The 27,819-nt window shown below is 41.0% G+C and overlaps 3 gene segments (V, D, J or C) and 1 further gene; all 4 read right to left on the bottom strand.

Moving 5' to 3' along the window:
• The window catches only part of Tcra (T cell receptor alpha chain), a 1,796,232-nt gene that overhangs the window by 1,398,527 nt on the left and 369,886 nt on the right, over positions 1 to 27,819 (bottom strand).
• On the bottom strand, positions 759 to 1,315 carry Trav11d (T cell receptor alpha variable 11D). The segment is given in 2 exon segments: positions 759 to 1,049; positions 1,264 to 1,315. Coding segments are annotated over 2 exon segments (343 nt in total).
• Trav6d-6 (T cell receptor alpha variable 6D-6) lies at positions 3,313 to 3,750 on the bottom strand. The segment is given in 2 exon segments: positions 3,313 to 3,610; positions 3,701 to 3,750. Coding segments are annotated over 2 exon segments (348 nt in total).
• Trav10d (T cell receptor alpha variable 10D) lies at positions 14,176 to 14,675 on the bottom strand. The segment is given in 2 exon segments: positions 14,176 to 14,466; positions 14,635 to 14,675. Coding segments are annotated over 2 exon segments (332 nt in total).

The raw sequence follows: 27,819 nt of genomic DNA, 5'->3' as shown, positions 1-27,819 counted from the left end.
GATGTGGACTCTGAGGGTCTTATGAAAAGCGGTACACCGTGTGGCAGGCGGGTTTGCCCTCCATCCTTGCTCATCAGCACACATCCCTCCTTGGGAGCGATTTTTCCTCAGTAAATGTTTCTGTTGCCGTTTTAAGCACATATCTCTGGTGCAATCCTTTTCCCTGGGACATACTAGTGTGGTCCTGGCTGCCCTCTGCACACATGCATAGCTCAGCACTGCCACACTTTTCCCCTTAACACTGAGTGCTTTCCAGCTGTTTCTCTGACCTCTGTAGTTAACTGAAAGGCTAATATTTTCTCCATCTCCCCACTTCATGGTGGCTGCCAGGATTTCCTGTGTTTCTATAATGTTTTTCTCTTTAAAAAATTCTATTAAAAATATCCTCAAGCTTTCTTTTCAGACTGTTTTAAAATTGTGTTTCTAATGAGACAGCATCCCAAATAGGGAAATTCAGTTCCCCAGTGCAGTGTTTAAAAGGCTTCTCTGGCTAGGCAGTGGTGGCACACACCTTTAATCCCAGCACTTGGGAGGCAGAGGCAAGCAGATTTCTGAGTACAAGGCCAGCCTGGTCTACAGAGTGAGTTCCAGGACAGCCAGGGCTACACAGAGAAACCTTGTCTCAAAAAAACAAAAAAACAAAAAACAAAAACAAAAACAAAACAAACAAACAAAAAGTCTTCTTTGTCACCTATGTCTCCTGGAAGCCTCTAGGAGCAGGTTTTGGTACTGGCTGTAAGTTTCTGGGGAGCATGGTGCGCCCACCACACAGATGTAGGTGGCAGTGTCATCCAGCAGGGTGGCTGTGATGTGCAGCGTGCTGTGCTTAGCATCTTTATCCAGAGTTGCTGAGTATCTCCCATTTGACGTTTTGTCTTTTTGGTCAACCAGGACTGTCAGGGACACAAGACCTTTGCCTGTGTCCTGTTTGAACCACCTTAAGTGGTTGTCGGGGGTCACACTGTAATTACATTGAAGGACGCAGTTCTCTCCCTGACGGACAACCAGGGACTGAGGACTCTGCTCCACTTGGGTCTTGCCAGCCACCCCTATTCAGAAAACAGTGAGAGATTCCAGAAATCAACCATCTGCACTAGTACTTGGAGTTCTCATCCTTCCTTGCTCTCTACAAGGTTCTCAGGTTATCTACAAGAAGGCTGATGTGGTTCCCTCCTCCTAGCACAGGGAATCACATCTTTCCCCCAAATCCTAAGATGTTCTTTGCCTTCCTATGGCCCCCGGCTAATATCTCCACTCACTTACACTGATAATGCAGCCACAAGACCACCCAGCAGGCACTCAGGCGCTTTTTCATGGTTGTTCTGGAGAAGCCTGCCTCAAATCTGCTGCCTTGTTTCATCAGCTGTTTCTTGTAACATTAAACAGGGACTCTCAGGAAGTACAGTCAGCCAATCAGAGAACAGATGTGCACAAGCACACACACACACACACATATACACACACATACACACACACACACACCAGTTCCTGGAGACAGGACTAATGCAAGCACTGCCATCTTGAGGTCAGAGCTATACTTGGGCAAAATCTTTGAATAAGCTTTTTGTGGTTTGCTTTTTACTGTTGGCAATGTGATACAGGATGTCATACAAGACAAAGCAAGTTTTTAGGAGAGAATTACTAGAAGTAAAGATGGTGTGGTCTCTGGTTTTGTGACAAGATGGCCGGGCCATAGCATCCACATAGTCAATCTAACACCTATCTAAATCTCACTCTAAAAATGTTGAACCTCATGTGATCATCTTGAAAGATTTAAAAGAAAAATGATAGTTTGGCATTGTGACTCAAGAGGCAGAGGCAGAGGCAGAGGCAGAGGCAGAGGCAGAGGCAGAGGCAGAGGCAGAGGCAGAGGCAGAGGCAGAGGCAGAGGCAGAGGCAGAGGCAGAGGCAGAGGCAGAGGTAGAGGCAAAGTATATCTCTGTGAGTTTGGGGCCAGCCTGGTTTGCAAATAGAGTTCTAGTATGGACAAGGCAACATACAGAGGCACTGTCTCAACTTTAGAAAGAAAGAAAAGAGAGAGACAAAATGATGGAGTTTCCCATAACAGTAGAAATTCTGTCTCCTGCACAATGAATTCACCCTTCAGCTCTCTACGGTGCTGTTGCTCCCAAGTCCCTCTCTGTCCTTCGGTGGAGTATATTCACTAAGGTTACTCTCTGCTAGCAAAGACTCTTAGTAACACAGAGCCTGAACTGGCCATCTTCTGTAACCAGCAAAGCCTCAAGTGGAGGGACTGGGACACCAACTCAGCAAAACGACCTTTGACCAATAGCTTTTCCTGCCTGCAGAGTGTTCTGGGACCAGACCCTAGCAAAACCAACATCAAAGAGACTGGAAACTGTTCATCCAGCAACTGATGGGGACAGATGTAGTCCCACAGCCAACCATCGGGCAGCCCAGGGAGCCCTGCAGAGGAGCAGGAGGAAGGATCAGAGGAACCAGACGGGTCAGGGACACAGCCCAGAGAATCAACTGACTGGGATTCATGGGGACTTGCAGAGACCAGGGGGGCTGTAGGTGTCTCCCCTAGGTCCTCTGCATGTATGTTATGGCTGAGTAGCTTAGTATTCTTTAGGAATCCTAACAGTGACAGCGGGGACTGTCCCTGACTCCTTTGCCTGCTTCTAAGACCCTTTTCCTCCTACTGGGTTGCTTTGTCCAGTCTTGGTGTGATGGTATATGTCTGGTCTTGTTACAACTGTGTTTGGTTAATGTCACAGAAGCCCAGCTCTTTTCTGAGGGGAGGTGGGAGTGTGGATCTGGGGGAGTAGGAAGTTAGGGTGAGAGACTGAGGAGAGGGAAGGGAGGAAAAACTGAGATTGGGCTATAATATATGAGAGAATAATAATTTAAAAAAAAAAGATGTCCACAGGGCTTTGTTAGGGAACAATTGCTGCTCTCTGACTTCTTTCCTTCCTGATTCTGTTAGGTCACATCACGCAGACGCCACTTTCTCCAGCACATTTGATTATCTAAACATAGATGAGGTTTTAAATGTGGCTCGGTGGCAGACCATTTGCCTTGCTTGCATGGGGCTCTGGGTTTGATGCCCAGCACTGCAGGCAAATAAATGGGATACCACAATGACCCCGGAGACTTGTTCATCCATCTAATGATGTGTGAAGTTAATGTGGCCTGGCATGAGGACACTTGTATGATTTTCACCAATCACGGTCACACACAGAAAGCTGTGCGGAAGTCAGAGTGATTTCAGAGGCAGCTGCTCAGCAGCCAGACCACCTGTCGCCTCTCGGTTTGTGCTCAGCTCCCCCTGCAGTTTCTGCCACTGTGTCACCCAGAGCACAGTAGTACACAGCCGAGTCTGACTCTTGCACTGAGGCTTTCTGCAAGTGGAAGGAGGTGGTTTCTTTATTGTATGTGGCTTCAAACCCTCTGCTGCTTCCCTTCTGGCCAGCCGTAATGACTTTCAGGAGGAGTTGTAGACCTTCTCCAGGATATCGAACATACCAGAAAAGATTAGGGTAAGCTATGCTTGTGGCTGAATACGTGCAATTTATTATCAGGGACTCGCTTTCTGAGACGGTCACTGGGCCTTCTGTTTGAGTCACGGAATCTCCGTGGGTCCTTCCTACAGTGCAAAGGGAAGGGAGAAAGGAAGAGGGAGATAAGCTCTGTGTTGCCTTGAAGATAACTTACCGCTAAAGAATACTCTGTTTACTTACCAAGTATGAGAAGTATCACAGCCACGAAGCCTGGAGAAGAGTCCATCTTTAGTGTCATCTAGAAAGTGGTCTTGATGCTTAGCATGAAGGAGTGTTAACTCGGAGAAACTGTGAGTCATCTTAGACATAAACCACCCAGGAAACAAGCCAGTGTTAGGCATCTGCGCCCCCTGGTGGACAGGAGCTGAACTGAGGATGGATATTTCAGTGGGCTCTCTCCCTGATCTTACCAATAAAGTGTATGTCAGTCTTTCAGTCCTTTATGTCCAAAGACAGCTATCAAGGTATAGCTCTGTGATTTTGGAACTATCCTGCTTTACAAATAGAGTTCCAACATAGAGAGACACTGTCTGCACTTTAAACGGAAAGCATCTCAAGGTTGTTTTCCTTCAGATTACAGCTCTAAGCATACATAGAAATAACACACACCTTTATATGTCCTGGCATCTATTGTGAGCCAGCCTGCAGCCCACAGAAATCCCATGAAAGTGCTTCAGGTTTAAATCACAGAAAGCAATAAGAAGTCACCTCATGCTGATTGATTCTATTTTTCAGAACATGTAAAGGAGTTATTGACATATACAAAATAACAGTTTATATTTGTTAAAGAAAATAAAAATAATGAATACCAGGTTTTGAGTGCAAAGTCACTACTTGAACAGCCATATTTGCTCTGTTCTCTAATAACTATATTTTAAGATTGCCATCTTTCAACAAAAGTTTTTCGTATTCTATAATCCACATACAAGTACCTATTAATACTTCAGAGTCACTGAAAAGCAGAAAGTATGCATTCTAGACAGAACAAGCTCCATAACACAAATAATTAAATCCCAATGATCTGATATCGAGGTCTTCTTTACTCCTAACTTCTTCGTCTTCAACCCGGGATTACCAAGCGTTAGGCATGTGCTCATGCTGCGCTTTATGGTGGTCCAGCACAAGGGATACTTTCCACACTAATCGGCACGTGGGCTTGGCTGGCACCCACTTTCCATGGATAAAGAAGGCCGTCCATGCAGAATCAAGCTGCGGTCATTCCTCAGACACAGACGCAAGTGAGCAGTTCCGTGACTTTGCCTGCTATTCTTCGAGTTCGTGTGTACCTTCTTCTCTTCCACTTCACCAGTCACCTCAGCAGAGCTTCTTTACAGAACTATGCTATGGAACTTGGAAAACATCAGTTATGAAATTTATTTCTATACATGACAACAATGTAAGGACTGGATGAAACTGGGTTTTTTGAAAAGTATGGAGTTTTATTTTCACAGAATGAAGAGTTCTATAGATGGACAAATTCAACAACTATGAATGCACTTACTATTATTACTTAAAATTTTACTACCAATTTTTAACTCATTGGTTGAGAATTTTATGCATGTACATAACGTGGTTTTTTTTCCACAACCCCATATGTTTTTTCCTTCAACTTCAGTCAAGCCCCCACTATAACATGTTTGAGGTGGTAAACTTTCTATCTGAACATGCAGCGCACCTTACTTATAACTTACAAGGATTGCAAAGTCGCTGCCTTTTAAGGCTCCTAAGCACCACCTTGATGTTCCTCTTGCAAGGAAAGGGTAAGTTACAATACAGGATAGTTTATTGGCCAAACTCCACCATTCTAACTTTGGGCACATATAGCAACTTAAGGTGAGATGTGGAAGAAGGAGTCAGAGAATGCGATTTTGGAACAGCAAGAACATGTTTATGGTAGCAATCCTGGTCTGTATAAAAATCTCCACATGGCAGCAGTAGGTGCTAATTTAGAACTATGTGAAGGGTGAGGCTGGACAAAAGGAACTCACAATCTGTCATTTTTTCCAGTGGGCTTCCAAGGACTAATTATGATTGGTTTATTGATAAGACCATGGATTGGCACATAGCAGATAAACTTAGGTACATAAAATGTGACTTTTTATGCTAGAACTGTGGAGGGCTATAAAATAGAATAAGTTTCCATCATAAAATATGTTGCACAGTAGACAGTCAATAATTTCTTGAATTTCTTGAGTATAGTTTTTAATTCTTGCTGTGTTGTTAGTGTAGAACTGCAATAATATTTCTTGACATAAATATTAATTTCTATTAAGATTGTAAACTTTTATGTGCCATCATTTGGTGTTGGGCTAAGGTTAGCTATGACTAACTCCATAATAAAATTTAGTAGTACACTTAGTATGCATGCATTACAGACCATTTATATTAAGGCAAAACACACCCAAAGAGATAAAAAACAAAAGCACAGAGAATACAAAATATAAAGCACAAAAAACACTCCCCATAGCATATTGCTGATAAAATATTAAATATCAAGAAAACAAACAAGGAAGGGATACTAAAGGAAGTGATGGAAAAGCCACAAGCTACATTTAAAAAATCTATAACATTAACAACTGATATCTCAATGGACACTTTAAAAGTCTAGCTCTGACTCATTCTCTCAAATCTTTCTCTGAATCATCACTTTGTCTGCCCCTTAATTAGATGTCACTTTCAAACATGGCTCCTTCTTTCTACAAAATAACTTTACCTTCATTGCTGAGGATTAAAGGTGCATACTAAGGGTGTGTCTGTATTCCAGCCAGATCATACTGTAATCCAGGGCATGTCTACATTCTGGCCAGATCATATATACCTTGAAGATCTTTGGATGTGATCCCTTGCCAAAGCAGCCATGGTGCTGGATTAAATCACTTCCACTAAAATCAGGAACAAGACAAAGATAGCCATTCTATCCATATCTATCCCACACAGTACTTGAGGTCTCGACTAGAGCAATGGGACAAGTGAGCGATCGGGAGAACATAAATAGAAAAGGGAGAAGTCAGAGTATCTTTATTTGTACATATGATTATATACATGTGTGAGCCTAAAAGTTCCACCTGAAAACCCCTACACCTGATAAACACAGGAAAGTAGTGGGATACAAAATTCACAAAAACAAAAATATAAAGAAATGACAAACAGACTAAGAAAGAAATCAGGATGAGTATATTTCACAATAACCTCAACAAATAAAATATCTTGGGTTAACTCTAACCTAGCAATAAAAGACTTGTCTGATAAAAATTCAAAAAAAATAAAGAAAGAAACTGAAGAAGATAAAAGAGGATAGAAAGGTCAAAGATCCCTAGAATTAATATTCTGAAACTGCCATTCTGCTGAAAGTGATCAACCGAGTAAATGCAATCCCCATCAAAATCCCAACACATTTTTTCACAGAAAAATTTTAAAAAGCAATTCTCAAATTCACATGGAAACACACAAAAAAATCCAGGACATCTAAAACAATCTTGAATTATAAAAGAACAGTCAGAGAAATTACCATCCCAAGTATCGAGTTAGTCTAAGAGCTATGATAATAAAAAACCCCACGGCATTGGCATAAAAACAGACACGTTCATCGCTGGAATCGATTTGAAGTTTCAGACATAATTTCACACACCTAGGAACACCAGATTTTTGGCACATCATTCAGATAAAGTGGCAGCCTACAGAATGGGCAGAGAGCTTTACCAATTACACATCTGATAGAGGGCTAGTACTTAATCATATACATTTAAAAGTGGAAGATCAAGATAACAATTGCTCAAAGAAAAACCTAGATACATAACTGAGCAGAGTGTTCTCAAAAGATAAAACACAAATGGCTTAAAAAAAAACACACACACACACATTAGGAATTGTTCAATATATGTAGCCATTACAGAAATGCAAGTTAAAAATCTGTCAAGAGGAACACTCCTCCATTGATGGTGGAATTGCAAGTTGGTACAACCACTCTGGAAGTCAGTCTACAGTTCCTCAGAAAATTAGACATAGAACCACCTGAGACCCAGTGACACCACTACTGGGCATATACCCGAAAGATGCTCCAACATGTAATAAGGACACATGCTCCACTTTGTTCATAGCATCCATATTTATAATAGACAGAAGCTAGAAACAATCCAAATGTCCCTCAACAGAGGAATAGATACAGAAAATGTGGTACATTTACACAATGGAGTACTACTCAGCTATTAAAAACAATGACTTCATGAAATTTGCAGGAAAATGGATGGAACTTGAAAATATCCTGAGTGAGGTAACCCAGTCACAAAAGAACACACACATTATGCACTTATTGGTAAGTGAATATTCACCCAAAAGTTCAGAATACCCAACATACAATTCACAGATCATATGAAGCTCAAGAGGAAGGAAAACCAAAGTATGGATGCTTCAGTGCTTCTTAGAAGGGTGAACAAAATACTCACAGGAGGAAATTTGGAGACAAAGTATGGAGCAGAGACTGAAGAAAAAGCCATTCAGAGACTGCCCTACCTGTGGATCCATCACTGTATGGATACAGTCGTCAAGCCCAGATGCTATTGCGGATGCCAGGAAGAGCCTTAAATGGCTGTCTCCTGAGAGGCTCTGCCAGAGCCTGACAAATACGGAGGCAGATGCTCACAGCCAAACATTGGACTGAGCATGGGGTCCCAGATGGAGGAGCTGGAGAAGGGACTGAAGGAGCTGAGGTGGTTTGCAGCCCTATTCGGGGGGCAACAGTGTCAACTGGCCAGACCCCCTGGAGCTCCCGGGGACTGGACCACCAAACAAAGAGTACACATGGAGTGGCCCATGATTCTGGCCACATATGTGGCAGAGAATGGCCTGGTTGGACATCAGTGGGAGGAATGGCCCCTGGGCCTGAGAGGGTTAGATGCCCTAGTGTAGAGGAATACCAGGACAGGAAGGTGGAAGTAGGTGGGTGGGGGAGCACTCTCATAGAGGCAGGGTGAGGGAGAATAGGATAGGAGTTTTCCGGAGGATTTTCTTATCCAAATCAAAATGGTCAAAATCAATAATACTAATGGCAGAATGTGTTGGTGAGGATACGAGGAATGGGAAACAGTTATTTACTATTTGGTGGTAGTGAAAACTTGTACGGCTACCATGGAAATCAAGGTGTCAATTTCCCAAGAAGCTGGAAATAGACCTACTTCAAGTTCCAGCTTTATCACTCTTGGTACCCAAAGGACTCCACATACTAATAGAGACACATGCACTCACCCATGTTCATTGCTACCTGATTCACAGGAGATAGGAACTGGGAACATCCTAGATATTTATCAACTGATGAATGGATGATAATGATGGCATGATACACTTACACAATAGAATATTATTCTGCTGTTAAAACTGAAATTATAAAATTTGAAAATAACTGGACAGAGCTAGAAAAAGGTAACCTGAGTGAGACAACCTAGATCCCCTTCTCTAAATAAAACAAATATTATGTGTTCTCTCTTATAAGAGGACATTCACTTTTAAGCCTTTGATAGACATGCTACAATACAATATTTTTAAAAAAATCACAAAAGTGTCAGATGACAGACTTAGAGGGAGGAGGAGAAAGAGGAGATAGAATTTAGAGAGTCAAAGAGAATGGGAGAGTAGGAGGATTAAATAGGGGGTGGGAGAGAAAGGTAACAGAGGGAATGTGGGAAGGGACAACTAACACTAAAGGCCATTAAAATAAATCCTCATGAAGGCCTACTATTGTAGAAGCTTCTAAAATATATACATATATAAAAAGGAATCTAAACGGAGTCACTAAATAATAGGGCAGAAAACGCTCCAACTAGACATCTTACATCGTCAAGTTAAAACCCACAGTGCCAGGGACAGTTTACATCTTGCTGAGTCATTAACTGAAGAGGCCCCTTGAAAACCCCTAAACATCACAGGCTATTGCCAAGGCTATGTGTTACTCTACACAACCTGATAGTTAGATCCCATTGCTGAAGACGACAACACTTGCGTATGGCATCAAATATGGAGATGCTGAGCTGGTGCCTATCTAGAAACTTGTCTCCACCTGATGAGCATTGATGTTATTGGAAGGTACTTTCAACACTATCAGAGAAGAAAGGCAATCATCGATATCTTCCAGCTGCAAACCCTGAGAACTATAACAGTGGCCTGCCTGCAAGATATACTCCTGAAATAGTAGCACAAAAGTTACAGAAGTAAGCAACCACTTTTTTACTGTACTTAAGGCCCACTCTGTGAGATGTATCCCATTCCTGACATTGCTGCAGTGGCTAAGAACCTGAGATTAGGTACAGCAATGACTTAGGAGGAAATCTACTACTGGTTTTTTTTTTTTTTTTTGCTAAAGGAACATAGCACTAAAATTATTTCTAGTGGCATTCTGTTATGTACATAAATCAGTGTGTTGCTCAAACCTCATCAGAGAAGCTTTTTCAAGCAGTGTATGGGAATTAACATAGTGTCCCTCAGCTGGTCATTGTGTAGAATGTGACTTTGGAGCACTCAATCCTAAATAAAACTTTTTCATCAAAGCTCTCCCCTTCAAGAGATCTACGTGGAAGAGGAGGCAGAAAGACTGCTAGTGCCATAGGTGATGAGTGATTCCAAGCAAACACTATCTTCCAGACACAGCTAGAGCAGAACTCAGAGAGTGTGCCAATATGCACAAGAGTTACACAGATTTAATCCAGATGTGATCCCAGCAGTGAGGGAGGGAAGTGAAGCCTGAAACAATGAATCTGCTGGAAGAACAGGCAATCCCAGGTGTGGGCTTAGGAAAGAACTTTCTAAACAGAACCCATTTACCCAGGAATTAATGTCAAAGGCTGACCAAAGAGACCTCTGAAACCAAAAGCTTCTGAACAGAAAAGGAAGCGACAGAGAGGAGAACAGACTCACCACAGAGTTGGAGAGAATCTTTTCTAGCTATACAGCTGATAGAGGATTAATATCCAGAATATACAAACAAGTCATAACAAATGACACAGTTTAAAAATGGACCATGGATCTGAACAGACTGTTTCCAAAAGAAGAAATAAGAAGATCTAAGGAATATCAGAAGGACTGTTCAATGCCTTTGGCAATTAGGGAAACACAATTCAAATAGTGCATGTGTTTGCTCACAGCAGTTTCAACACTGTAGGCTTTATATATAGAGCCTTGATCCATTTCAAGTTAATTTTTGTGAAGGTGGTAAGTATGGGTCCAATTTCATTTTTTAACTATTTTGAGATTTCATCTTACCTGGGGAAGAATGATCAAGAGTTAAAAAAAAAAAACAAACAACAAAAAAAAATCTGACAGTGAATGTGTTTATGAGGACATGGGGAAAGAAAAACACTCATTCACATTGGTGAAACTGCAAATGTTTGCATTTGTGGAAATCAATTTGGTTAATCTTCTAAAAGCTAAAAGTAGATTTACCACATGACTCATCTATACCTCTCCTTGGCACATGCCCAAGAGACTTGACATCCTACTCCACAGATCCTTGTTCAGCCATATTCATTGCTGCGCTATTCATGGTAGCTAGAAAACAGAAGTAAACTAAATGTCCTTCAACAGATTCACGGATAGGGAAAGTGTGGCACAGTACATATTGGAATACCATTTGGCTGAAAAGAAAATTAACATTGTAGAATTTGGAAGTAAATGGATAGATCTAGAAAATATTATACTGAGTAAAGTATCCCAGGCCCAGAAAGACAAATGCTACATATACTCACTTGTTTCCAGAACCCATCTCTGTATCTTCAGCTCTGAATGTATCACCTGAAGTAACTGCAGACACCAGGAAAGTCAAAAGAAACCATCAGGGTCTTCAAAGGAGAACAGTACAGGCTGGAGCTATTAAAGAGACATAGGTGACATGAAGGAACACTTACCTGATGAGCAGAAAGCAACATACATTGGGAGGAAGGGAGGGAGGGAAGGAGAGAGGGAGGGAGGGAGGGAGGGAGGGAGGGAGAGAGGAAGGGAGGGATGAACATTAGGCATGTTTGAAACAGCTATAGAGGATCATACTAACTTATGTTTGCTTAAAATTACATATGTAAGTGCATCTGTATATATACATGCATATATTTTAAAGAAATTATGACATTTTGATGTGATAATTATTCCCAACAAAAACAACCCCACCCTCCAAAACACCCTAGTTCCAAGCATATCTCCTTTTGAATTATTGATCAAGGGAGTCCATGAACCCTCCCAAACTATACAGTCTATTGCCATTATCCAAATAGAAGACTTCAGCTTGTGTAAAATTGACATAAAACTAGCCAGCACAAGGCCCACTCAACATGATGGAATCTGTGTCTAGTACTCTAGGCCTGTCCCACTATACTTGTCTGATTAATCAATGAACCCTGGATGAGGAACTATTAATGTCACTTCCCTAAAACAGAATTATTTCTTTGTTTATTTTATTTTATTTTTTTAATTTTATTTATTTATTTATTTATTTTTTAATTATTTTATTATTATTATTATTGTTAGGTATTTTCCTCGTTTACATTTTCAATGCTATCCCAAAAGTCCCCCATACCCACCCCCCCAATCCCCTACCCACCCACTCCCCCTTTTTGGCCCTGGCGTTCCCCTGTACTGGGGCATATAAAGTTTGTAAGTCCAATGGGCCTCTCTTTGCAGTGATGGCCGACTAGGCCATCTTTTGATACATATGCAGCTAAAGACAAGAGCTCCCGGGTACTGGTTAGTTCATATTGTTGTTCCACCTATAGGGTTGCAGTTCCCTTTAGCTCCTTGGGTAATTTCTCTAGCTCCTCCATTGGGGGCCGTGTGATCCATCCAATAGCTGACTGTGATCATCCACTTCTGTGTTTGCCAGGCCCCGGCATAGTCTCACAAGAGAGAGCTATATCTGGGTCCTTTCAGCAAAATCTTGCTAGTGTATGCAATGGTGTCAGCGTTTGGAAGCTGATTATGGGATAGATCCCTGCATATGGCAATCACTAGATGGTCCATCCTTTCGCACAGCTCCAAATTTTGTCTCTGTAACTCCTTCCATGGGTGTTTTGTTCCCATTTCTAAGAAAAGGTAAAGTGTCCACACTTTGGTCTTCGTTCTTCTTGAATTCATGCGTTTGGCAAGTTGTATGTTATATCTTGGGTATCCTAAGTTTCTGGGCTAATATCCACTTATCAGTGATATTGTGCGAGTTCCTTTGTGATTGGGTTACTTCACTCAGGATGATACCCTCCAGGTCCATCCATTTGCCTAGGAATTTCATAAATTCATTCTTTTTAATAGCTGAGTAGTATTCCATTGTGTAAATGTACCACATTTTCTGTATCCATTCCTCTGTTGAGGGGCATCTGGGTTCTTTCCAGCTTCTGGCTATTATAAACAAGGCAGCTATGAACATAGTGGAGCATGTGTTCTTCTTACCGGTTGGGACATCTTCTGGATATATGCCCAGGAGAGGTATTGCGGGATCCTCCGGTAGTACTATGTCCAATTTTCTGAGGACCCGCCAGACTGATTTCCAGAGTGGTTGTACAAGCTTGCAATCCCACCAACAATGGAGGAGTGTTCCCCTTTCTCCACATCCTCGCCAGCATCTGCTGTCACCTGAGTTTTTGATCTTAGCCATTCTGACTGGAGTGAAGTGGAATCTCAGTGTTGTTTTGATTTGCATTTCCCTGATGATTAAAGATGTTGAACATTTTTTCAGGTGCTTCTCTGCCATTCGTGGAAAAAAGACAGCATTTTCAACAAATGGTGCTGGCACAACTGGCGGTTATCATGTAGAAGAATGCGAATTGATCCATTTCTATCTCCTTGTACTAAGGTCAAATCTAAGTGGATTAAGGAACTCCACATAAAACCAGGGACACTGAAACTTATAGAGGAGAAAGTAGGGGAAAGTCTCGAAGATATGGGTACAGGGGAAAAATTTCTGAATAGAACAGCAATGGCTTGTGCTGTAAGATCAAGAATCGATAAATGGGACCTCATAAAATTGCAAAGCTTCTGCAAAGCAAAAGACACCGTCAATAAGACAAAAAGGCCACCAACAGATTGGGAAAGAATCTTTACCTGTCCCAAATCGGATAGGAGACTAATATCCAATATATATAAAGAACTCAAGAAGGTGGACTCCAGAAAATCAAATAACCCCATTAAAAAATGGGGCTCAGAGCTGAACAAAGAATTCTCACCTGAGGAATACAGAATTATTTCTAATTGTATTATAAATATGGGAACCATATACCCAAAGATAGTGTAGCTCCTATGCCTTGTGGTGGTTGGAATGAGAAGAACCCTATAGGATCATATTTTTGGATGTTTTGTCCCCATTTGGTAGATGTTTGGGAGAAATTAGGTCTCAGATGTGGTCTTGTAGGAGTGTCACTGGGAATCAATCTCTCTCTCTCTCTCTCTCTCTCTCTCTCTTTCACACACACACACACACACAGACAGACAGACACACACACACACACACACACACACACGCACACAGAGCCAAACTTTCTCGTTTATGTTTTAAATATCTGTATGTTATAGTTTCCATTGCAAATAAACAACACAACAAATGCTTTACTACAAGACACAGGATGTGGATGGGGCTCCAGCCCCCATAGCAAGTTTGAGGATAGGCTGCAGGTGCCTAGGAAACAGTGTGTGCTTGCTGCACAGAAGTAGATGGCTGAATCTTCAGGCTGTGTGGCTGTGATGTGCAGGGAGAATCGTTTGGCTTTCTTATCCAACAAAACTATAAGTCTTTGGCTCTGTTTTCTGTCCACATTTGAACGAATGTCTATCACAAAGTGGAGACTCTTTCCAGCTTCTTGCTTGTACCAAGGGAAGTATGATGAGGCAGTATCTGTGTAAGTGCAGTTGATGACAGCGCTGTCTCCCTCTCGAACACTCAGTGTAGACTCGTGTTGCTCGACCTTCTCTCCATGGCTCTCCCCTACACAGAAAGAAAAACAGAAAGGAGAGGAGCAGTCAGGCAGTACTCTGCTAAATCTCTTTGTCCACAACTAGAAGGAACTGTATAAAATAGATTTCCCATAGATGTCTAACATCCACCAATTTTTTTTTCTCTTGACCCAAATCTTCCAACTCACAGTCCATCCACAGCCACAAGAATAGGAATACAGTGTGAAGGGATGTCTTCATCATTCTTCCTGCCTGGGATCAATGCAGACTTGCAATCTCTTGCCATGCAAGCTGTTTGTATTTCCAGGTTGTCCCTTTTCTCTAACAGTTATCGTAGCTTCCTGGGTTATCTTACCAGCCAATAAGAAAACAAATGCCTCCCTTCTCACACATTGCTACAGCATGCAATGAAATGAGCTGGCTATGCTTTTCATCAGCTGCGCTACTGCCATCTTGTGGCCACTTCTCTAACTGCTGAATGCTGTGATTAAATATAGAGAGACTGGGGTGATTTTTTTTTTTTTTTTTTTTTTTGCATATAACGTAGTCATTACTAGTAAACTGGAAAGAGGTGCACACACTTGGTGCCACTGAGTAATGAGCTGGGATAAACATTTGAAATCAATATGTCACATAATTCATCCTTATGAATGGAGGCAAGAAAATGGTTAATTTTCAGTCAATATCATTTTTCTGGACAAAGGAGAGTAAAGTAGGGAGGGAGAGGGTATGGCAGAAAAGATAGGTGGATGGAGGGACAACTAACACTAAGGATGTTTGGAAATTGTGTGTGTGTGTGTGTGTGTGTGTGTGTGTGCGCTCGCGCGCACATGCAGAAACAGACACGTTGAGAGAGAGAGAGACAGAGACACAGAGACAGAGACACAGAGAGACAGAGAGATAGAGAGACAGAGAGACAGAGAGAATTAGTATAACACTTCTTCCAGAAGCAATAGCATGCCAAATAAAAATCTCAGAGCCAGCTATGGGGCACATCCCCTAGAGTGTGGATCTGGAGCAGTCATAGAGACTCCTGAAATAATGTCACCTATTGCCGTTGCTCTTGGTTACCCACCAGAACTTTATGGCAGGACAACATTGCTGAAGACAGCACATATTTTGGTCACAGGACTGAGAGCAATCAAGCCAGGACTAATCAGGAAACTTCCTCCTTGCTGACTACATTTTATAGTATCAGAAGTGTGACTCAGGCTGCTAGGGGAGGAAATTTAACAACAGTCTTAGGCTGCTGTGAGCCATGAGAGCTACAATAGTGACCACCACGGCAAGATGTAGATATGCCCATAGGCACAGGAGCAGCGGGAATGTTATGGGAGTGGTGAGCCACTTTCTAATTAAATTTCAGGCCTACTTTGTGGTAGAAGAAAACGCATGACTGGTACTGTAAACAGGCCAGGAGCCAGTGACTGTGGAGATTATTGGCCCAGGGAGGTGGGGGGAACTACTACTATTATTTTTGCTAAATGGATATAGTGTCAAACTTCCCTCTAAGTTTACAGTATCAATAGATTAGTGTGACAGTCAATCCTAATTAGAGAAATAATCTTTTGTGCAGCAGATGTTGGGAATTACATATACTCACAAGTGGTCACAGTACTGTTTCTTTTAATTTTTGTTTTATTTTACATAAGACCATTTTCACACACACACACACACACACACGTATTATACTTTTTATCCCCCCCCCCAATGCCCTAATTTCTCTCACATTCCATTAGTGCCTTTTATTTCTTAGACAGCCTTCCTCTATTTTCATGTCATACATACTACATTATATGATGCACATGCAATGCCTAGCATCCAGAAACAAGAGAATCATGTGACATTGGCGTGTGTCTTTCTGAAACTGACCTCATTCATTTTATATGATAATCTTCACTTACAGCCATTTTCCTGCAAATAATATAACTCCATTCTGCTCTGTGGGGGAAATAATTCCTTTGTGTAAGAATGCCACCATTTCTCCCCTATTCCTGTTTCTCTGAAGTTTATTGACTTGGAATCTTGGGGAGAAATTCCAAGAGCTATAGCTGGGCTTCATAATATATCTAGTTTTAGTTTGTTTTGTTGGTGGTTTTTTTAATTCAATGTTTTGAAGAACCCTATTCTGATTTCCTTATAAAAATATTTCTTAAAAGGAATGTGAAAGAGAAATGAGCTGGATATTTGAAAGTCATATATTATCTCAAACTTTGCTCTTCAAGAATACTCTTGCTAGAGACCTCACTTGAGGCATTATTAATAACCAAACAATCATGTGTTCATCATACAGATGACTATAATAAAATGAACAGATTCTATCTCTATGAGAAAGAGGCAGGGTAATGAGTCCTTGAACTGTTTCTGCTCTAAAATTAGAAACCATTTTGAAGCAGAGGCTGCAATGAGAAAGCTGACTTGCTTTGAGAAATGTTTGACTTGCTTTGAGAAAAGTCCTTGAATTGTTTCTACTCCAAAATTAGAAAAGAAATTGACTCAGCAATTACAAGGAGAAATCTGACTTGCTTTGAGAAATGTTTCCTTGTGGCTGAGTGGTAAAAGAAAAAAATATAATCTCAAAAATCATCATGCTACTCATTTGTTAAAGGTAAACCTGTGAAAACTTGTTCTCTGTTTATTTATTTATTTTCCATTGTGATGGAGATCAAATACAGACTTTCATGCATGCTAGACAAGTATTCTACAATTAAAATTTTATTTTTTGACTAGGCTTTATTTTCTGGTGTTAAAATAGATGTTATCCTTAAATGCAGTGACTGACATGTCATTGCAGGTATTTCCTCTAGCCTGGGAGCCAAGCCTCTAAACATGAGCACTGACTGCCTTGATCACTTTTCTCTCAAACTGCACAATAGTGTACTTTCCACAAAGCACTGAAAGAAAATCTTTCAGCTCTATATTCCCAACATTGTTTTCTTCTGCCTAAAAACCATCTTGATCTACTTTAATTTTCTTATACTTTTATCCCTTATATAAGAATAATTTTTTTAGATATTTTCTTTATTTACATTTCAAATTTTATCCCCTTTCTTCATTTCCCCTCTGAAAACCCCCTATCCCATTCCTCTCCCCACCCCCGGTCACTAACCCACCCCCTCCCGCTTCCCTGTCCTGGCATTCCCCTACACTGGGGCATAGAGCCTTCACAAGGCCAAGGGCCTCTCCTCTCATTGATGTCCCACAAGGTCACCCTCTGCTACATATGCAGCTGAATCGTTGAGTCCCTCCTTGTGTACTATTTGGTTGGTGGTTTAGTCCCAGGGAGCTCTGGGGTTACTGGTTAGTTCATATTGTTGTTCCTCCTATGCAGCTGCAAACCCCTTCAGCTCCTTGGGTACTTTCTCTAGCTCCTCCACTGGGGACCCTGTGCTCAGTCCAATAGATGGCTGTAAGCCTCCATTTCTGTATTTGCCACACACTGGGAGAGCCTCTCAGGAGACAGCTATATCAGGCTCCTGTCAGCAAGCACTTGTTGGCATCCACAATAGTGTCTGGATTTGGTAACTATGTATGGGATAGATCCCCAGGTGGGACAGTCTCTGGATGACCTTTTCTTCAGTTTCTGCTCCCATGGGTATTTTGATTCCCCTTCTAAGAAGGACCGAAGTATCCACGCTGTGGTCTTCCTTCTTCTTGAGCTTCATGTGGTCTGTGAATTGTATCTTGGGTATTCCAAACTTCTGGGCTAATATCCACTTATCAGTGAGTGCATACCATGTGTGTTCTTTTGTGATTAAATTACCTCACTCAGGATGATATTTTCCAGTTCCATCCATTTGCCTAAGAATTTCATGAATTCATCTTTTTTAATAGCTGAGTAATACTCCATTGTGTAAATGTACCACATTTTCTGTATCCATTTCTCTGTTGAGGGACATCTGGGTTCTTTCCAGCTTCTGGCTATTATAAATAAGGCTGCTATGAACATAGTGGATCATTTGTCTTTATTACATGTTGCAGCATCTTCTAGTTATATGCCCAGGAGTGGTATTGCTAGGTTCTCAGATGCTCTAAGATCAAGAATCCACAAATTGGACCTCATAAAATTGCAAAACTTCTGTAAGGCAAATGACACTGCCAATAGGACAAAACGGCAACCAACAGATTGGGAAAAGATCTTTACCAACCCTACATCTGATCCAATATATACAAAAGGCTCAAGAAGTTAGACTCCAGAAAACCAAACAACCCTATTAAAAATGGTGTACAGAGCTAAACAAAGAATTTTCAACTGAGGAATACTGAATGGCTGAGAAGCACCTAAAGAAATGTTCAAATTCTTAGTCATCAGGGAAATGCAAATCAAAACAACCCTCAGATACCTCACACCAATCAGAATGCCTAAGATCAAAAACTCAGGTGACAGAAGATGCTGGTGAGGATGTGGAGAAAGAAGAACACTCCTCCATTGCTGGTGGGATTGCAAGCTGGTACAACCACTCTGGAAATCAGTTTGGCAGTTCCACAGAAAACTGGACATAGTACTATAAGAGTAATTCTTGGGACATTGAAACATTGCCTGGGTCTGCTGCAGGGGTTGTACAAAAGGAAACTGACTTCAATGAACCAGTTGAGAATTGGTTACTGTTTATACTCTTTCCTTTTATCCTTTTATGCTATTGTCTTACACGCGTTCTCGCGACCGGCCAGGAAAGAACACAACAAACTGGAATCTTCTGCGGCAAAAACTTTATTGCTTACATCTTCAGGAGCAAGAGAGCAAGAGAGCAAGAGAGCAAGAGAGCAAGAGAGCAAGAGAGCAAGAGAGAGAATGGCGAAACCCCGTCCCTTTTAAGGAGAATTATCCTCCGCCTAGGACGTGTCACTCCCTGATTGGCTGCAGCCCATCGGCCGAGTTGTCGTCACGGGGAAGGCAGAGCACATGGAGTAGAGAACTACCCTTGGCACAGGCGCAGATTATTTGTTTACCACTTAGAACACAGGATGTCAGGGCCATCTTGTAACGGCGAATGTGAGGGCGGCTCCCCACACTATTGCACAAGGAAAGGATAGCCAACCCTGAAGAGTTTTTAGCAAAGTCACATGGAGGCCTCTAGAAGTTTCCTAAACAATATACAATCACAGATAAAAAAAAGATTTTAATGAAGTTATCCTATAACCAGGAAACTATACTCCTACTAGGCATGATAGGCTAACAAGTCCAGAGCAAATAATGGATTACTTCTTCAGAATTGTTGGCTAGTGAGGTCCTATAGACCCTACTCCTCAAACATTACAGACTAGTGCCAGTGCTCTTAGTTTCACTACAACACTTGATGGTAAGAACTTATCACAGAGATTCCATACATTTAAGCCATGATCGTGAAGAAGTCAAGCTTGTACTCACTTAGATGCTTCATCTCTACTGGTCAGTTTTCATAGGACTGGAAGATGCTATGCACCCCACCAGAGGAGAAGAATAACCATCAGTCTTACCCAGCTGTGAATTCTGAGTGTCATAATAATAACTGCCCTGGCAAGTCATGAACACTGACTCAATAGAGGCATGGATAGAATGGGAATAACCACTCATCTTCTGATTGGATTTAAGGCTTGATCTATGAGATGAAATCTATACCTGAAACAAAGGAGAACATACTATATTAGTCTGATAAATGGATATAGTATTAAATCGATTCTTAATGGCATACTACCATACCTATAAGTGAATGCCTTTCTCAAATCTCATAAGAGAAGCTTTTATTTGAAGTCAATGAAAATGAACACAGAGACCCACAACCAGCAAGATACAGATATAAAAGACTGCACGATGACCACCCAAAAATGGGACATCTCAAGAAATTTTGCAGAAGAGAAAGTGGAAAAATTATAAGAGTGGAGTTAGTTGGTGACTACAAAGTCTATCCAAACATAGCAGAACAGTTGTACATATGAACCCATGATGGTTGTGATAAATGTATGAGACCTGTGCAAGTCCAAGTCAGACAAAAATTCATGCATAAAAATTGATCCGGCCATGTATTATTGGTCACACACAGTAGTATCTTCTATATCTATTTCTCCTTCTGTATCTTATTTTTCTAGTTTTCTTCTTATCTGCATACTTTTTCCTTTCACTCTTTTTAAAAATGCTGGCCATCTGTGGAACTGAGATACTTTCCTGGTCTGCGAAATTTGAGATATTTTACTTAAAAACATAAAAATTTCAAACTCCATATAGCAAGCAGGTAAAAAAGAAAAGAAGTTGATTATGCAGGGAGAAATCACTTATCAATATTGATTTTATTGCTTCTCATTTGTGCATTGCAGTGATAGTTTATCAGCCAACTTGATGAACTCTGAACTCTATCAGATATACAGTTGGTATTCAGTATCTTTCAACAAGCCACTGAGATTGATATAAAAAATAGTAACTCAACAAAAAAAGAAACACCCAAGGAAGTGAAAAATATATAGGACCTTTTAGAATAATTATGTGGAAATGTAAAAGGCATAACACACACAGACACATATAACTTATGGGTATCCTTTTAAGAACAAGTATTTCCTTCAATGTTCAATGGAAAAATGATATCTTGCAATGCAATAGAATATGGTTGAAAAGGAAACCAAATCATCAAGGGTATAAAGAACACTAGAACTTTAGAATTAAGTATGACATGTTTATGTAAGTAAAAGAAGCATATATAAATTATCTTTAATAAAAATTTTAAATCTTGTCTGCTATTTGTGAAAACAAAACAAAACAAAAAAACCAAAAAAGGAAAACTGAACACATTGATTGAGATTTTTAGTAGTTACTGCTTGTCAACTTGGCATAAAATTGAGTCACCTGGAAATAGAGAACATAGAATAAGGAAATGCCTCCACTGGACAGGCCCATAGGCGTGTCTCTAGAGAATTCTTCTGACTGTTGCTTGATGTCCACTGTGGGTGGCACCACCTCTAGGCAGGTCACCCTGACTTACATAAGAAAGCAGTAGAAGTGAGCCAGTAAACAATGTTCTATCTTCAGTTCCTGGCTCCATGATGAACTGTGAGCTCTAAGATTAAGTAGACCGTTTTCTGCCCAAATTGCTTTTGGACATAGTGTTTATCACAATAATAGAAAGAAAGCAAGGACAGAAATTGGTACCAGATGCTTTATGTTGCTATGAGAAGAGTGATTATGTTGCTCTTGTTGAGTATTGTAGAAAGGTTTTGGAGTCTTGGTCTGGAAAAGCCATTTACCACTCAGAAGCTAGTGGGCTCTTATTGAAGGATGGAAGATAAGGATGCTGAAAAATGCAGATACTGAAAGTCTGCCATACGAAGTATCAGAGGGAAATAAAAATGGAAGAAAGACCATTTGTGTTACATATTTGAATTAAGAATCTGTAGAAGTGAAACATTCTTCACTTTGCAGGGACAATTGATGTTAGTTATATAGAGCTAAACATCTACTGTCCTTAATAAGAAAATAGCATGGCTGAGTCAAACTCTTCTGTGAAGTATTTTCTTGTGGGACTGTGAAAGGTAGCCTGTCTTCTGGTCGAGCAAGACTTATCCCAGAGACCCAGTAGAAACTCTACACGGGACAGAGCAGTTATCCATGCTCCCAGAGAAACATGCTCCCAGCCTGACACCACGGAGCCCCTAACTCCATAATCCTGTGACTATCAGTCTCATAGACAATGTCCCAAGCTCCTGGCATTCTGGCTAGACTCCACCCTCACAGTTACCTGACAATAGCCAGGTATGCTCCTCCCCATAGCTACCCTGCAACTGCAAGATAGCCCAGCCCACTATATAAAGGGCTGCTTGGCCCATCCTCTCTCTCTCTCTTAAGCTCTCACCTCTTTTATTCTCATCTCTAGCTCTCCTTCTCCCCACCCAAATGTGGCAATGGCTGATCTTGCTTTCTCTACCTTCTCTCTTTTTCTCTGCCTTTCTGCAATAAAGCTCTAAAACCATGGACTGTCTCTGCTCATCAAGAACCCTGTGCTTGAACGATGGAATGGGCCTTCCCTAAAGAGACACGTCTAATATCCTTTGGGAAGGCCTTCCAGCGTTTCCAACTTCCACCACTGCATCAAGGACTCTCTCCCACGTGGGAACCACCAAGCGCCCCCTCTCCCCCTGCCCGCTGCCCCCAGAGCCCCCACTTCATTCTCAGCTCTTCTGAGATATACAGCGATATCTCGGATGTCTGAGACTGAGCACCTGTCATCTCTGGCCTCCATGAGGCCCAGAGACCTCGGACTGCTCCCTCTCCATCTCCCACAGACTGGGGTTCCATGGCTTTCCACAGCCAGATGCCCACCTGGGGCCACATGGAGAGAGCGTAGCAATCGCCTAGTCTGCCCATCCAGAGCACCAGAACTCTAATGGAATTCGGGTTGCCCCCACTCCCTTTATTTCCCCAGGAGAACTGCCCCACGTTTTCTCAAGGTCATGACATGGATTCTGTATATAAAACTACAGCAGAACTTGGCAGTTGTGTGTTTCACACATGGAAATGATTTTGAAAATGTGAAGGGACGTAAAAATACTATTTGGGCTCAATGCTTGGTAGCAGGATCAGAATCTGCCTGAAGAGAGGCTATTGGTGAAGGTGCAATTTCAATTGTAGTGGAAACCATGACATCGAAGATCCCAGGACCATGAAATGACCAAGAACGCTGGCAGGTATAGATTGTAGCCAGACTGAACCCATGAGATTAGCTGCTTATGCTGCAGATGGTAGAACTGCCCAAGCCCTGTGGAGCCCAAAAAACTAAAAGTGAGTTCCAGACCCTGAAACCCTGAGCTCTTTGCACTGTTGGGTTTTGTTTTTGCATTTATCTAATTGCAACTGTGTCTGATTCTTCCCTGTTAGAATAAGAAGGACAATTGAGAAACTTCAGGCTTTTAAAAAGTCTTTTGATATTTTATCTTCTTCTGTGAGCCTTAGCTTTTAACATCTGAGCTTCAGCCCAGGTTAGATTTTTTTTTTTGAAAAGACTGAACTTTTAAAATGTTTAATTTTTTTTAAAGACTGTGGGACTTTAAAAATTTTAAATTCTTATATTAGCATCAGATATTGGGAGGATAATAAGAAAGTTTACCATGTAATAGTGATGCATTTGTGTGTCAAGTTGTCAAGGCGTAAAATTTACTAGGTAGTTTCTGTCCATTTAAAACAAGCTAGCATCATCTGGGACCGGAGAATCACAACTGAGGATTTGCCTCCACCAGATTAGCCTGTGGGCATGTCTATGGGATGTTTGCTTGATTAATGATTGGTGTGGAAGGGCCCAACAACTTGTGAGAAGTACCACTCATGGGCAGATGGTCCTGGGTTGTATTAGAAAGGGACCACAGCCCTCTCCCACACGTATTACTCCACCACAACCACCAATAAAATTCTCAGAGGTTTCCTAACTGTGGTGGTAAAGGAGAAGTGCAAATTACTCAACTAAAATTGTTCCTAAGAAGATGAGATCTGGAGGGGGGTGAGGAAGATGATAAAGCTAAAATAAAGCAGAATTTATGTTCAGACAGGAAGATAATTAGAAAATGGGACAATGAGCAAAGATAAAATATTAATAAAAAATGAAGAATTAGCTACACAAAGAATAAAACTAAAGTTAAAAGAATCCCGTACCCTCATCTACTTTTCACAGAGGAAAAAGCACTTGCACTGAATAAACAAACACGTTTAATTTCTGTCACTTGTCCATTTCGCTCCATTCTTTATGGTTTGAATCATGATTTCTGATGTTTGTGACTGAATGTTTCTTTTTTTCCCATTTTTTATTAGGTATTTAGCTCATTTACATTTCCAATGCTATACCAAAAGTCCCCCATACCCACCCACCCCCACTACCCTGCCCACCCACTCCCCCTTTTTGGCCCTGTCGTTCCCCTGTACTGGGGCATACAAAGTTTGCGTTTCCAATGGGCCTCTCTTTCCAGTGATGGCCGACTAGGCCATCTTTTGATACATATGCAGCTAGAGTCAAGAGCTCCGGGGTACTGGTTAGTTCATAATGTTGTTCCACCTATAGGGTTGCAGATCCCTTTAGTTCCTTGGGTTCTTTCTCTAGCTCCTCCATTGGGAGCCCTGTGATCCATCCATTAGCTGGCTGTGAGCATGCACTTCTGTGTTTGCTAGGCCCCGGAATAGTCTCACAAGAGATAGCTACATCTGGGTCCTTTCGATAAAATCTTGCTAGGGTATGCAATGGTGTCAGCGTTTGGATGCTGATTATGGGGTGGATCCCTGGATATGGCAGTCTCTACATGGTCCATCCTTTCATCTCAGCTCCAAACTTTGTCTCTGTAACTCCTTCCATGGGTGTTTTGTTCCCAATTCTAAGGAGGGGCATAGTATCCACACTTCAGTCTTCATTCTTCTTGAGTTTCATGTGTTTAGCAAATTGTACCTTATATCTTGGGAATCCTAGGTTTGGGGCTAATATCCACTTATCAGTGAGTACATATTGTGTGAGTTCCTTTGTGAATGTGTTACCTCACTCAGGATGATGCCCTCCAGGTCCATCCATTTGGCTAGGAATTTCATAAATTCACTCTTTTTAATAGCTGAGTAGTACTCCATTGTGTAAATGTACCACATTTTCTGTATCCATTCCTCTGTTGAGGGGCATCTGGGTTCTTTCCAGCTTCTGGCTATTATAAATAAGGCTGCTATGAACATAGTGGAGCATGTGTCCTTCTTACCAGTTGGGGCATCTTCTGGATATATGCCCAGGAGAGGTATTGCTGGATCCTCCGGTAGTACTATGTCCAATTTTCTGAGCATTTTCAACAATTGGTGCTGGCACAACTGGTTGTTATCATGTAGAAGAATGCGAATCGATCCATACTTATCTCCTTGTACTAAGGTCAAATCTAAGTGGATCAAGGAACTTCACATAAAACCAGAGACACTGAAACTTATAGAGGAGAAAGTGGGGAAAAACCTTGAAGATATGGGCACAGGGGAAAAATTCCTGAACAGAACAGCAATGACATGTGCTGTAAGATCGAGAATTGACAAATGGGACCTAATGAAACTCCAAAGTTTCTGCAAGGCAAAAGACACCGTCAATAAGACAAAAAGACCACCAACAGACTGGGAAAGGATCTTTACCTATCCTAAATCAGATAGGGGACTAATATCCAACATATATAAAGAACTCAAGAAGGTGGACTTCAGAAAATCGAACAACCCCATTAAAAAATGGGGCTCAGAACTGAACAAAGAATTCTCACCTGAGGAATACCGAATGGCAGAGAAGCACCTGAAAAAATGTTCAACATCCTTAATCATCAGGGAAATGCAAATCAAAACAACCCTGAGATTCCACCTCACACCAGTCAGAATGGCTAAGATCAAAAATTCAGGTGACAGCAGATGCTGGCGTGGATGTGGAGAAAGAGGAACACTCCTCCATTGTTGGTGGGATTGCAGGCTTGTACGACTGAATGTTTCTTGTTCCTCTAGAAATGCATTTAGGAGAATGTGGAGAAGCCTCATCATCCAGGGTATATATAATGTCTGTGTCACCAGAAGCCCCAAGGGCACCGGGTCATGAATTTATTATTTATCTAATGTCAGGTCTGGCCTGAATTGCACTCTCTCCAAAATGTTTACATTAAAGCTAAGACACTAAGAACCTCAGAATGTGACTATATTCAAAGACAGGAACTTTAAAAATTATCAAGGCAAAATGAGGCCAACTCTAACTAAATGAGGCTGATGTTCATATAAGAATAGATGAACATCCTCAAAGGAAAAGCATGTGAGGACTTAGGGGGAAGGGGTCATCTACATACAAGTCAAGCGGGAGGCCTTGGAGAAAACTACAGTCAATATTTTGATCTTGGAATTTCAGCCTGGAGAGAGAGAGAGAGAGAGAGAGAGAGAGAGAGAGAGAGAGAGAGAGAGAGAGAGAGAGAGAGAGAGAGAGAGAGAGAGAGAGAGAGAGAGAGAGAGAGAGAGAGAGATTGCGTATCCATGTAGATAAACTAGTCTGAATGACGTACCAAGAGTTAACCTTCTATATGTGGTACTTAGAGAATACTTCACTGAAGTAGATTTGAACAAAGAAATTGGAAATTATAAACATATTCAAAGGGATGATTTTCAAAGAAAGTGTGAAGAGATTCTCTAAGTACTTTTTCTCAGAGCTTGCAGTAAGACATAGAACTTAAGTTAGTAAATGATTAAGTTAGTAAAACTTTTGGGTTTCTCATGAGTCAACTAGGAAATGATTGGGTAGGGGAAAGGTTGTTTTGTTGTTGGTTTGTTTTGATAGTTAAGATTCATTTTTTTTAAAAGAGAATTGATATGGCTGCTTTTTTAAAAAGAAAGTGTCCTTTATCAAGTAGAGATGCAGGAAATCCAATGTGCAGGACTTGAAGTCTCTAGGGCCCACCAGATACCCTAATGAGACAGAAGGATAAGTCTTTGTGAAAAGGAGACAGACTCTGGATCAAATTAAAAAGTTAACCCACTATATATTTTCTTTTGCTTGTTTGTTTATAATGCTATATTTATATAATATGATTTTTCGTCTTTCTAGAGCTTTACTTCTTAAATAGATCTTCTGAGGTATTTTTTTTTTTTTTTAGTTTTTCGAGACAGGGTTTCTCTGTATAGCCCAGGCTGTCCTGGAACTCACTACTCTGTAGACCAGGCTGGCCTCGAACTCAGAAATCCGCCTGCCTCTGCCTCCTGAGAGCTGGGATTAAAGGCATGTGCCACCACACCCAGCGGTATTCTTTATATGCTGTATAATGTGTGTCATTTAAAATGGATATTTTGTATATGCATTTATATATCAATAATTGATATTTTGTTCATACATTTGTATAACCATCCCGTCATCACTGGCCATTACACTCATTTCCCTGATATCTGGACTCTCTAATTCTAGACTAATAGCCAAGCTGATAACCAACCAAGAAGAATCATCACAGCATCTTCACTCATTGTTAGATTTTAGGGGACATCATGTTTTATTATGTATCTGTATGCTATCCACTTTATTGCTACACAATATCCCATTGAACATATATGATATGATGTCTTTGCATTTGACTACTGACTAGTGATAGGCATTAAACTATTCTACTTTGGGGTTACCATGAACATTCTAGCCTGAACATTTGGTTCAGCTTTCTGTGTGGGCATGTTTTCAATTCTCTTCAGAATATAAGTGGGAGTAGAGCTACTATTGACCACAGCATTTTACATTGCTACCTGCAATGTGTGAAGACTACATCTATGCCAATATCGCTATTTCATATTCATTTCATATTGTCTATTTTGTTGTGTGAAGTTACATTACTCTAAACAATGTTTGTGTTTGTTATTTTTCCTTGGGATTTTGGCTATGTTTAAAATAGTCATGTGTAGCCCAGGCTAGGCTCAAAT

Source organism: Mus musculus, chromosome 14, assembly GCF_000001635.26.
Source record: "Mus musculus strain C57BL/6J chromosome 14, GRCm38.p6 C57BL/6J".
Lineage (NCBI taxonomy): Eukaryota > Metazoa > Chordata > Mammalia > Rodentia > Muridae > Mus > Mus musculus.
The sequence above is the reverse complement of the archived record's forward strand: the minus strand, read 5'-3'. Positions and strand labels throughout refer to the sequence as shown.